At 39.6% G+C, this 13,939-nt stretch overlaps 1 protein-coding gene across 3 annotated transcripts in view; it reads right to left on the reverse strand.

The window, feature by feature from the left end:
• The window catches only part of LOC139382327 (alpha-2-macroglobulin-like), a 563,422-nt gene that overhangs the window by 535,682 nt on the left and 13,801 nt on the right, over positions 1-13,939 (reverse strand). For 2 of the 3 annotated variants that reach the window (XR_011628628.1, XM_071126261.1), the window contains exons 14-18: positions 9,274-9,419; positions 8,526-8,675; positions 6,850-7,002; positions 6,553-6,640; positions 2,564-2,732 (exon numbers count right to left, since the gene is read on the reverse strand). Coding sequence is in view for 2 of the 3 variants with exons in the window: in XM_071126261.1 (XP_070982362.1) it covers positions 2,564-2,732; positions 6,553-6,640; positions 6,850-7,002; positions 8,526-8,675; positions 9,274-9,419 (706 nt within the window). In the remaining variant the exon portion in view is untranslated. Of the gene's footprint in view, positions 1-2,563; positions 2,736-6,552; positions 6,641-6,849; positions 7,003-8,525; positions 8,676-9,273; positions 9,420-13,939 lie in introns of all 3 variants that reach the window. The other variant, XM_071126260.1, reaches the window with a different exon arrangement.

Raw genomic sequence — 13,939 nt, forward strand, 5'->3', positions numbered from 1 at the left:
GCCTGTGTTAAAAGTGTTCTTTTTTTTAAAGTACAAAGCGTTTGTTAGGTTTTATACTTGTGTTAAAAAATGCTTAAAACGCTTAAAAGACAAAGCTGTTGTGTTTGTGTTGAATTGTGTTTCGGAAATAGAGAGATATGAACCAAGTTACCATCCAACCGTCTTGCGCGCATAAAGTACGTCGGATAAAAACATTTATGGCCTGATGGAAACAGATCATTTGTCTGTAAAAATGTTCAATTGTTGACCCCAATAAATATGCTAGACAAGGTGGGACCTTTTTGTGTCAGTAAAACAAATTATGCGAGAAATGGCGGTAGAAACGCTTTTATGCACAAATATTGATATAATAACCATATCTAATAATAATAATAATAATAATAATAATAATAATAATAATAATCATATCTAAGTAAAACTTGGAATCATGCGGTCCTCCCACGACTAGGGAAAGTATTAGGCTACAGATGAAATAAATTATGAAGAACTTCATAAAATGATGATGAGGTTGATGCTCTTTTACAATAAATATTGAGGGTTTTATTCTGGTGACATGATGATCGATGCTTGGCCGTCATTTGACAAATAAAAATAATGTCCATAATAATCTCATCATATAGTACATTTGATGGAAACATCTCTGGTGGGCAAATATGCATGTTGTTTTTATGCAGAGTTTTTTAAATATTTGCATGGAAATCTGTCCCCAATCGGAGGGAAACCTAGCTATGGTTTTAAAAAGGTAGTGGTAATATTTTGTTCAGTACAGAAATGTGTAGGCAGCTTACTTACCCTGTACTGTGGGGTAAATTGTGCCAAGAGAACATTTTTTTGGGGACAAGCTTTGTTTTCAATACTCTAATGTTTACATTAATTCTGATTATTTCCAGGGATACACAACATTCTGAAATATATGAAGATATCTTTGGTAGAAAGAATACTAGATTTCCCTTTACGGAGTGATGTTGAATGTAAAAAATGTATAAATTTACACCACGCACCCCTACTCTGTACTGCAGTTTAATGAGGTACAGGTTCCTAATCTGGACCACTAATGTATGTTTTGATATAGGCGGGTTGGTTGTTTTGCAACAAAACCGACACGTACGCAACTATGGGGCAAAGCAGACGGTGTTGGCTTAGATTGTTGACAACAAGTAAACTATATTTTGCCTCCAAATGTTTATTGAAAACGTAAATACATTTGTACAATGAGAACTTGTTGTATCTCAAATGCATCGTTACAGTTGTTGGTTAGCTAGCTAGCCTGTTGATCCTACTTGAGACGCAGACGTCTCAACTAGGCACCTGGAAATGCAAATGTGCTACGCTAAATGCTAAATGTACTCGTTAAAACTCAAACGTTCATTAAAACACACATGCAGGGTATTGAATTAAAGCTACACTCGTTGTGAATCTAGCCAACAAGTCAGATTTTTAAAATGCTTTTCGGCGAAAGCATGAGAAGCTATTATCTGATAGCATGCAACACCCCAATATACCTGAAGGGGACGTAAACAAAATAATTAGCGTAGCCGGCGCTACACAAAACGCAGAAATAAAATATAACACATTCATTACCTTTGATGATATTCTTTGTTGGCACTCCTATATGTTCCATAAACATCACAATTGGGTCTTTTTCCCGATTAAATCCGTCCATGTATGCCCAAAATATCCATTTGTATAGCCTGTCTGGTTCAGGAAAAAAAGCTCTCTTCCAACACGCAACGTCATTTTTTAAAATTATATAAGTTGCCTATATTCTTTGACAAAACACTTCAACCTACTTTTGTAACCCAACTTTAGGTATTTGTAAACGTTAATAAGCGATCAAATTGATCACTGGGCGATCTGTATTCAATAGCAGCTACTCAAGAAAACAATGTCCCTTTTTCTCTCTCCCAAAATGGATTGCTGTATGCTGGACGGAATGAAGGATCTATTTGTCATGACACAAAGGATTTTTGTCAATGAAAATTACGTTTTTGGCTACATCGTGTGGAAGCTGTAGGAATTGCAATCTCTGCCCTATTTAATTTGGTGTCCCTTAAACAATACATGCAAGTGGCGCATGGATATTTTTTTCAGTTTTCAGTGACCAGTTTTTCTTGCGCTTTTCGATGAAACACACGCTCTGTTATAGTCACAGCCGTGATTTAACCAGTTTTAGAAACTTCAGTGTTTTCTATCCACACATACTAATCATATGCATATACTATATTCCTGGCATGAGTAGCAGGACGCTGAAATGTTGCGCAATTTTTAACAGAATGTTCGAAAAAGGAGGGGGTAGACTTAACAGGCTAGCTAAAGAATTTTTGCCATATTAGCATAGACATGACATGACTCAAAACATGGTATCAATAACAAGATACAACGAGCTAAAACGAGCCACCGACTATTCCCCACATGGCAGCATCTTGTCATTGTTGCTAACTATCTGACCGTTCAGAATGATAACATCACACAGCCTTCTGCCTCAACGATGCACAAGCATTATTTTTGTGATGTCCTGCCATCCAATCTATAAGGCAACAGCCTCACTGTGCAGTGCTCTTACCCAACTTCCACAAGATCCCATATCCATGTCTCGGGGAAGAAAGTACGAACTGTCTGTATGGGTGGTGGAGCTGGAGCGGCCCTAAATCCATCACCGGGTACTCCACCAAGTCCAGCTTGACCCACAAGGTTGTACACGGCTATAGGATCGGAGTAGTGTCTGTAGGATACTTCTAAAACAAAACAGTCATTCTCATGTTAGAATCAGCCTGGTCAAACCAGACTGAATGCCGCTTTCAACGGTGATGCGTAGAGTGTTCGGACTGGTTTAATCAGGTGATGGGTTCTGACTTCTAAACTTGCAAACATGAAATATCCATATCACTGAGGGAGAGAGGGGAATGTAGAACATTTCCATTCTGTGAGAATATGTTATTGTTAGACATCAGGAATCCCATGGGAAGGAGAAGGGCCACAGTCTGGTACAAGTCAACAGGACAGCCGTGAGTTGGGGAGGAGTGAGGTATTTGGGCTGAGATCAGGTCAGATGAATTGAGTAAGAACAGATATCACTAAAGTTCTGTCTAGCAACTGGCTGTTCCGATGTGTAAGGAGGAGACCCAGCATAGGAGGAAGGGGTAAATACCAATGCTTGTGGTGCCGAAGAGGATGTCTGACGTTTTACATGCCCTCAATCAGCCCGACTAACCGGTGTCTGTATGTAGCCTCGCTACTTTTATTGCCTCGCTACTGTATATAGTCTCACTACTATTATTTTTCAGTGTCTTTTTACTGTTGTTTTTATTTCTTTACTTGCCTATTGTTCACCCAATACCTTTTTTGCACTATTGGTTAGAGCCTGTAAGTAAGCATTTCACTGTTCGGCGAACGTGACAAATAAACTTTGATTTGATTTGATTGTGCGATTTCGTTTATTTTTTCGCGTTTGTAACTTATGCTTTAACTTATTTTGTACATAATGTTGCTGCTACCTTCTCTTATGACCAAAAATAACTTCTAGACATCAGAACTGGGATTACTCTCCACGGACTGGAAGACACTTTTTCCTTTAACGAGTCGAACGAGAAAGATATACTGCTCTCCTGGGAACAGACCGAGATCCCCGTCATTTGCATGAAGAAAAGACAGAGGAAAAGAGGACGCAGATCAGGTTGCCATCTGAGAATCCGTAGGCGAGCGAGTAAACTCCCAATTCCATCAATTCTTCTTGCTAACATGTAATCTTTGGAAAATAAAAATGGATGACCTATGATTACGATTATCCTACCAACGGGACATTAAGAACTATAATATATTATGTTTCACTTCTGCACCGGCAGAACAGAGAAGCTACTTTTGGTAAGACAAGGGGTAGGGGTGTGTGTCTTTTTGTCATTAACAGCTGGTGCGCGATGTCTAATATTAAGGTCTTAACGTATTGCTCGCCTGAGGTAGAGTACCTTATGATAAGCTGTAGACCACACTATCTACCAAGAGAGTTCTCATCTGTATTATTCGTAGCCATCTATTTACCACCACAGACTGATCTTGGCACTAAGACCACACTCAACCAACTATAAGGCCATAAGCAAGCAAGAAAATGCTCACCCAGAAGCGGTGCTCATAGTGGTCGGGGACTTTAATGCAGGCAAACTTAAATCAGTTTTAACACATTTTTACCAGCATGTTACATGTGCAACCAGAGGGGGGGAAAAAAACTCTAGACTACCTTTGCTCCACACGCTGAGATGCATACAAAGCTCTCCCCCGCCCTCCATTTGCCATATCTGACCATACTTCAATCCTCCTGATTCCTGCTTACAAGCCAAAACTAAAGCCGGAAGTACCAGTGACTCGGTCAATATGGAAGTGGTCAGATGGCGCAGATGCTACTCTACAGGACTGTAGAGTCCCGCTTTCAAGGAGCGGGACACTAATCCGGACGCCTATAAGAAATCCTGCTATGCCCTCAGACGAACCATCAAACAACCAAAGCGTCAATGCAGGATTAAGATTGAATACTACTACACCGGGTCTGACGCTCGTCGAATGTGGCAAGGCTTGAAAACTATTACGGACAACAAAGGAAAACCCAGACTCGAGCTGCCCAGTGACGTGAGCCAACCAGACTAGCTGAATGCTGTTAATGCTCGCTTCGAGTCAAGTAACACTGAAGCATGCACGAGAGCACCAGCTGTTCCGGATGACTGTGTGGTAACGCTCTCAGTAGCCGATGCGAGCAAGACCTTTAAACAGGTCAACATTCACAAAGCAGCGGGTCCAGATGGACTACCAGGACGTGTACTCAAAGCATGCACTGACCAACTGACAAGTGTCATCACTGACATTTTCAACCTCTCCCTAACTGAGTTTGTAATACCAACATGTTTCAAGCAGACCACCATTGTCCCTGTGCCCAAGGAAGCGAAGGTAAGCTGCCTAAATGATTACCACCTGTAGCACTCACGTCGGTAGCCATGAAGTGCTTTGAAAGGCTGGTCATGGCTCACATCAACAGCATCCTCTCGGATACCCTAGACCCACTCCAATTCGCATACCGCCCCAACAGATCCACAGATGAAGCAATCTCAATCGCACTCCACACTGCCCATTCCCACCTGGAAAAAAAGGAACACCTATGTGAGAATGATGTTCATTGACTACACTTCAGCGTTCAACACCATAGTGCCCATGAAAACTCATCACTAAGCTAAGGACCCTGGGACTAAACACCTCCATCTGTAACTGGATCATGGATTTGTGGTGGTAAGGGTAGGCAATAACACATCCACCACGCTGATCCTCAACACTGGGGCCCCTCAGGGGTGTGTACTTAGTCCCCTCCTGTACTCCCTGTTCAGCCACGACTGCGTGGCCAAACACGATTCTAACACCATCATTAAGTTTGCTGATGACACAACAGTGGTAGGCCTGATCACAACGATGAGACAGCCTATAGGGAGGTCGTCAGAGAACTGGTGCCAGGACAACAACCTCTCCCTCAATGTGAGCAAGATAAAGGAGCCGATCATGGACTACAAGAAAAGGGGGGTGCCGAACATGCCCCCATTAACATCGACGGGGCTGTAGTGGAGCAGGTCAAGAGTTTCAAGTTCCTTGGTGTCTACATCACCAACGATCGATCATGGTCCAAACACACAATGACAGTCGTGAAGAGGGCATGACAAAACCGTTTCCCCCTCAGGAGACTGAAAAGATTTGGCATGAGTCCCCAGATCCTCAAAAAGTTCTACAGCTGCACCATCGAAAGCACTGGTTGCATCACCGCCTGGTATGGCAACTTCTCAGCATCTTCAGTACATCACTGGGGCCAAGCTTCCTGCAATCCAGGACCTATATAATAGGCGGTGTCAGAGGAAAGCCCATAAAATTGTCAGAGACTCCAGTCACCCAAGTCATAGACTTTTCTCTGCTACCGCACAGAAAGCGGTACCAGAGTGCCAAGTCTAGGACCAAAAAGGCTCCTTAACAGCTTCTACCCCCAAGCCATAAGACTGCTGAACAATTAATCAATTGGCCACCGGACTATTACATTGACCCCCCATCCGATTGGTACACTGCTGCTACTCGCTGCGTATTATCTATGCATAGTCACTTCACCCCTACCTACATGTATAAATTACCTCTAACCTGTACCCGCACACACTAACTCGGTACCGGTACCCTGTGTATATAGCTCATTATCGTTATGTTATTGTGTTACTTTATCATTTTTTTTTTTTGTTTATTTGGTAAATATTTTCTTAACTCTTCTTGAACTGCACTGTTGGTTAAGGGCTTGCAAGTAAGCATTTCACGGTAAGGTCTACACTTGCTGTATTCGGCGCATGTGATAAATAAAGTTTGATTTGATTTGTGTGACTATGTCTTTGTCTGTTCAGCTGTCTGACCCTATGGCTGAATAAACTTGGCTTGAGCTTTTCATAGTTTTTACTCTGTTGTTTAGAACCTAACACAAGCTATGTTAGAATAACAAAAACCATACATTTCCCAAGATTCACCAAAGACGTGGTAAGGAGGACATCTCACCATAGGGGCGATGGTACTCTTTCCCCTTGTAACTTAGGCAGGAAGGTACTCTTATAACCAAGTTAGTTGCCAGCTTCAGTCCTAGGTTCTAGAAATATCAGAATCACAAACAAGAGAGTTCAAAATTAATGAATGTCTCTGTTTAATTTTTCTATTCTATATGTATTTTTTGCCTCAAAAAGGCTATTTTAGAAATGTATAATTTAAGAAGATGAATGCATGGTAACGGAATGGTAACTGATTCTTATGAGAGGTGAAAACAGGCTTCAAGTTAAGAGAAAACAAGGCAGAAGTTACCTGAAAAACTTCAAAAGGCTCATTTTTTCTGTCAGTTGGTCCATCTGGGTATGGTATTACATATCTCCTTGGTCTTACACGTAAACATGACACTGGATCTTCAAGCTCGTAGGGAATGTGTGTTGTCTCCTTGACTGGTAACAAATCAAATATCTGGAATGAGATAATAAGGAGACGTGAAATGACCTTGTTCATTGGGCACCAAACAGAAGGCAGTGACTACTTGGACTTGTCTAATAAGAAATGCTCAATGTCAACAGTGAAAAGGCAACCCCCGGGATGCTGGCCTTCTAGGCAGAGTTGCAAAGAAAAAGCCATATCTCAGACTGGCCAATAAAAATAAAATATTAAGATGGGCAAAAGAATCCAGACACTGGACAGGGGAACTCTGCCTAGAAGACCAGCATCCCGGAGTCGCCTCTTCACTGTTGACGTTGAGACTGGTGTTTTGCGGGTAATATTTAATGAAGCTGCCAGTTGAGGACTTGTGATGCGTCTGTTTCTCAAACTAGACACTAATGTACTTGTCCTCTTGCTGTGCACCGGGGCCTCCCACTCCTTTCTATTCTGGTTAGAGCCAGTTTGCGCTGTTCTGTGAAGGGAGTAGTACACAGCTTTGTACGAGATCTTCAGTTCCTTGGCAATTTCTCGCATGGAATAGCCTTCATTACTCAGAACAAGAATAGACTGATGAGTTTCAGAAGAAAGTCCTTTGTTTCTGGCCATTTTGAGCCTGTAATCAAACCCACAAATGCTGATGCTCCAGATTCTCAATCTCAACTAGTCTAAAGAAGACACGTTTTATTGTTTATTTTTTTTCTACTGTGTTATTGACTTGTTTATTGTATACTCCATGTGTACCTCTGTGTTGTTGTCTGTTTACACTGCTATGCTTTATCTTGGCCAGGTTGCAATTGTAAATGAGAACTTGTTCTGAACTAGCCTACCTGGTTAAATAAATGTGAAATAAAAATAAATAAATAAATCAGCACAACAGTTTTCAGCTGTGCAAATATAATTGCAAAAGGGTTTTCTAGTGATCAATTAGTCTTTTAAAATGATAAACTTGGATTAGCTAACACAACGTGTCATTGGAACACAGGAGTGATGGTTTCTGATAATGAGCCTTTGTACACCTATGTAGATATTCCATAAAAAAATCTGCCGTTTCCAGCTACAATAGTCATTTACAACATTAACAATGTCTACATTCTATTTCTGATCAATTTGATGTTATTTTAATGGACAAAAAAGTGATTCTGTCAAAAACAAGGACATTTCTAAGTTACCCCAAACTTTTGAACGGTAGTGTATGCTGCTGACTCATGTGAGTATAGTGTAGAGAATCATTGTACCATCTAAACCACTGTGAAATATTGGTGTTTCAGCTGTTTGAAGATAATGTACAAAACCAAAAGTAAAAAAGAAATAGCACACAGAACAGATATACTGCTTCTTAGACTTGCATTCACGTAGATCTATAACTCACATTTCCACTTTAAGTACCAATATGGATATGCTTTCCAGCACACCAAATGGCCCACTGTGAACAGACCCACTCCATATCTGCTGTAGTCACTTCTTATTCCCCTGAAGCTGGTTGTTGTGGCCAGCACCACAAAAGCTGTTTATATGGTGGTATGACTGTTGACATTCACTTCAGTAAGCTCTGTTACCTTGTTAGCATCCAGCCTCTTCCCTGGTTCCATGATGTGAACACTCTTGTCCACAGCACTGAGGCCACAGAGGGAGCCGGGCTGGGCCGAGAGCTGCAGGGTGGTCTCCTCCCCTGGGACTGCTTTTGAGGGTGAGAACTCCACAAACACCTGGCACACAGGACATGCATGGGTGTACATGATACACCTTTAGTGTCTGTTGTAAATATGTACCATTTGTGTTAAAATGGTCGCTAGCTAGCTTGTGTACTCCCTTTAGCGTCAGCATGAGCATTGTCGTCGGGAATGCATTACTATTTAGCATGCTTATTAGCGATTAGCATGTGTTAGCTTTTGTCTGTGGTGCTAGGCAATTTTCGGTTGTAGGTCGCTCATGCTTATTATGTTTTATAATGTGTTGATCTTTCTACATTGCTCCATTGTTTATTTGTGCATCTAGCATGTGTTTGGGTCCAGTTTAGTTTGTTGACATGCAAATAGGCATATTTTTCCCATACTGTGCTATAGCCTAAGTTCTCCTATACTTTCTTTTACAAAACCACAATTAACGTTAGTATCAGAGAGGGTGGTGTTGTATTTCTGTGTGTGGATCTTCATTAAACCCTAGAACTAGAACTACTGCTTCCTGCTCGTGTTTTGAACGGACACCTGCTTCCAGTCTAAAATCCAGCACCTACGTTTTTTTATTGGTTCTTCGAATTCATAAACAACCCATATTTTTCACATACATATACACACACACACACACCTTGTGTCTGAAGCATTTCTCAGTGGGGAAGTTCATGCTGTGGGCGATTATAGCCTCGCTGGGTAGCATACTGTACACCAGGACCTGTACCAACGGCGTCATCTCTGGAACCACGGCCAACTTCAAGGTGACTTCACCCTCAGTTACTGCAAAGCAAGAGCATATCACACTGAGTACGTTTACATGCACCGTAATAATTCGATATTAAACGGATTATGGCTGAAAACAGATTATGCAAAGTCACCTTACTCTTTATCTTAATCGGTGTGAAGCCAAACTCAAAGAAAGCATACACCGATGTTAAGGGAATTTTTATCAATGATGACTAATTATGTATACATTTCAACCAGGCCTGATGAATCAGAATACTATTATGTTACTGCATATGTACTAATCAGAATAATATTATGTTACTGTATATGTACTAATCAGAATACTATTATGTTACTGTATATGTATGAACTTTCTCTTTAATCTTAGTTCTGAATATAATGTGTGCAAATAATCAAGAATGAGATCAATGACAGTCTGTTCCTTGGTAGAAATGAATTAACTATATCTCCAGACTGACTAGAATGCTTATCTACACTGGCTGACCTTGGCTCTAGGCGAGGAGGGAACTCTTGAGAACTATAGAGCCTTTCTACCAGTGTCAAGAAGAGACGGAACATTTAGAAAACGCTGACGTCATTTTCAGTTTATAACCTGTAGTAAAATGTGTAAGGAGCAGTACTCTCGTGAATAAAGGCTGCTATTTGACTTTAAGACCGGGCTCTGTTTATGTCTATAAAATAAGGGTCATACAAATTCTTATGAATTGAGAGTGTTTCATTTTAATTGGGAATTAAAACAGAGGAATTTAATTCCTTCAATAATTGGTCCCTCGAACCGGGATCTAAAATACCCGTCTCTGCCATCTGGAGGTCGTACGCCGGAGAAATCGTGCACGAGCGGGTCTGGTCCCGTTATTAAAGACCTGGCCCCTGAATTGAGGTTAAAAACAGGCCGGTATACACCCCAGACGGCAGGTACGGTGACTAGATCCAACGAACAATGCTTTTCCCAGTCGGCGGCAAGGTTAGTAGCCTATATTCTCGATTCTGGGGGGATTTGAGTTCTTTGATTAATGTTCTAAAATTTTCAGAATTCATCATTTTTTTACCTTTATTTAACTAGGCAAGTCAGTTAAGAACAAATTCTTATTTTCAATGACGGCCTAGGAACAGTGGGTTAACTGCCTGTTCAGGGGCAGAACGACAGATTTGTATGCAAAACCTAGTCCAACGCTCTAACCACTAGGCTACCCTGCCACCCCCAATAATGGGAGCTTTGCTATTCCCACAGGGTTTTGTATAACCGATATACACTGAGCAGGTTAAAAAATAACCTGTGGTAATGTGCACTACCGTAGATAAACTAAACTTAATCATGAGAGGCATATTCGCCCGAGATTAAGACGGGATATTCAATAGGAGCTGGGGGATAGGACGGTGATCTTGTACAAATACTAGGCGTGGGGAGACAGGAAGGGAATGCTCAAGATAACTGGAATGGTCATTTGAATTGTGGCAGTATTGATCATCGTTCCGATTCAACAAATACTACTGAAATATCCAAATAAGGAGGAGAGGGAACCAAAATCTAAAGGAATGGGATAAAAGCCAAATCTATAGACAAGAGGTTCCATGCGAGAGGGAAGCCTAAGAGATAGTGGTGTGAGATAACAATTATTAGCGTTCTTTAAAAGCCCTCTGACACAACCGGAAAATAAGATATTAACTAGGGATTTACAACCCCTGGGCTTATAGTTGTAAGGTAAGACTTAATATCTGATTCAACAGTCAAAGCTATTGATAAGATTTCCATAAAAGAGACACACACATCGTCAGACAGAAAAGTCACCTAAAGTTAAATGTAGGGAATAACGGAGAGATATGATAACCAGGATGTTATATTTTTATGAATCGACGGATATACGATAAATTTAAACAGAGAAAATGGGTTGTGGCATTTAGAGGGAAAATGCATGCATTATAGCTTAGAGTTACTTTTCAAAAGTGGCTAAAAGTTCCAAATAATGTTTTTTTAAGGATAGTCTGAAAAGATGCTACAGCTAGCAACGGAATTGCTAGGCATTCAATGGGGCTATATAGTGCAACACTTTGGACTATAAAATAGGTAAGAATAGTTGAATCGTAAAAAGTTGTGATTGTTTTCCCGAGTATTGATTTTTGGTTAGGTAACGCCAGTGAATTCAAACAAGAAGTTAACGTATTCTAAAAACACTATCTGTTTTCATTACGGGGAACAAGTAAATGTCTTATCTTAAAGGGACAGTGCACGTTTATCACAATGGTTTGAGTGTATGGCAGTGTATAAAATATTTTGGGACGACACTTTGAAGATAGACTGAATGAGTTACATGAAACATCGAGAGATTTAAAATAAATGATGCGAAGGGATTATCATAATTATTAGGTTTCGTTGTTGTAGTAAAAGTTTGGGTTAAGGGGATTTCCCTGTTACCAGAGACAAGATATCTTAAAGGGGTACACTCGCGTATGGATTATTAGGAGTTTTAATTAGACAAGTGAATAACGTATTGGGAATAGAGTCGTAATTAAAATGCTAAGTCAAAGACGAAACAGTTACTTAAATCAAAATGAATTCTAAAAATAACGAAGAGACAATTACGATTTATGCCCATCGAAATGTTTTTATAAAGTTAGCGAATTTAGAGATATTGGTTGGTGTTGTAAATTATAATTCAAGATTTGAACAGATGTGATAAATTAGGTTTGGTTTATCGAACCCGTACTACTGTTGTTGCAGACAACCAACAATTATTTACAATTAATTGAAAGTCGTTACGGATTGGGCCGAGGTTGAGCGCTTGTTGATGACATCACTCGCAAGGCACTTTTGGTCGCCACGGAAATTATGTTGTGACTGGGGGTAACGGAGAAAATTGTTTGTCTTTTAGAAGGAAAATGTGTGCATTATTGTTTTGAGTCACTTTTCAGAAGTTGATAAAAATGTCAAAATACATTATTAAAAGTAATTTAAGAGTCGCCAGGATAGTCAGGAAAGATGCTAAAAACTAGCAGCTGATTCGCTAGGTGGGCATCATAGATTTGTGGCGTTTATTTGGACTCTATTAGGCTATGAGAAAGGGAGACTGGATGTCTGAATCGTAAAACATTGTGATAATGGATTCTGATGGTTATTGATTCCTGGTTTGATTGTTTATGTAACACCAGTGAATTTGAGCGCTGTTTCCATTATGTGGAACAATGTTGAGGAACAAGCAGATGATGATTTGTTTTATTGAGATGTAAACGTGAGTCTCTGAGTAATTTTGTCATCTGAAGCATTAAATTAGTGAGTTTTTGTATAGTTTTTTTGCTGATAAAAGTGGTTTGTTTATTTGGTTACTGGTTATGGTCAATTTGAGGGTTTGATTTAACTTAGTTAAACATTGTATTCTGGTATGTTTAAGTAGGATTCCTTATTCTGGGACGGATGGAAGTTATCTAAAATATGTAAGTTGAAGGAGCCATGGGAGAATGCGATTGCATTTTTATTAAATATCTGGGATTAAATTACGGATGAGGAATGTACGACATTTGCGGCAGAGGGAAAAAGTAATACATTGGATAATAATGTTATCAGGTTAATTGTATCTAAGGGTAGCATGTTCATTTAAGTAAACATATACATAGACGTTGTTTAAAACGTATGATTAATGATTTGAGTCAAAGGGGAATTATCATTAGGCTTAGTTTATAGTTCACTTTTGAGTTTCTGAATCGAAGTAGCATAGTGAATGCTAGTTAGGCGTGTTGTGTTCTGGGAAAATTGAGGTTTAGGTGCCTCACTTTTAGATGTTTCCTGGGATTATAATCTTGGGGAGAGTGGGTGAGATTGCGGTCATAAACGACCAAATTGAAAAAGGCCTGGAAGTTTTGATTATCCATTAAGGTTTGCAAATATACACACATAAAACATTTGTTAGGACTATTTGTTTTAGTGCAAAGGTATTTTAAAGAGGCACGCTCACATATGGAACTTTATGAGTTTTTTATTTTATGAGTTTTAATTACACAAGTGATTTTTCTTTATTTTAAGGATAAAGGGTTCTTTAATATGTCTAAGGTAGTATGGAACATGACTATAAAAAGGTGGTATGACCTATTGACCTTATCATGACTATCTTTTGAGGTCTGATCAGCCTCAGGGGAGAGTCATTTGTATAATGAATGTGGTCATTTGGGTTAATAGTTAAGGTAAATTAATTATAATGGAGTTTTAGTTTGGGGTTAGAATTATTGTTTGAACCGCAAATGAGAAAGTGGTTCAGGATTCTGTTTTACAACATTAGCTGTGAAGTTTTTGAATGGGCTATTATTGATTTGGTATTTTAACAGAGAAAAAAATCCTATTTATCATTGAGAATAAATAGGGGAAGATAATATACATTGAGGTTTGGATAGGAGATATATTAAGCCAATAGGGCAGGGAATTACATAGAAAAATAAGTTTCAGTTCTTAGGGGTGATAAATTACTGTAGATAAGGTATTCCACACTATGCAACATATATTAAATTCATGTTATTGTCAGATAGAATACTCAGGGTCCCTGAAGGAAAGAGCTTGTAAGTGTAGG

This window comes from Oncorhynchus clarkii, chromosome 24, assembly GCF_045791955.1.
Source record: "Oncorhynchus clarkii lewisi isolate Uvic-CL-2024 chromosome 24, UVic_Ocla_1.0, whole genome shotgun sequence".
NCBI lineage: Eukaryota > Metazoa > Chordata > Actinopteri > Salmoniformes > Salmonidae > Oncorhynchus > Oncorhynchus clarkii.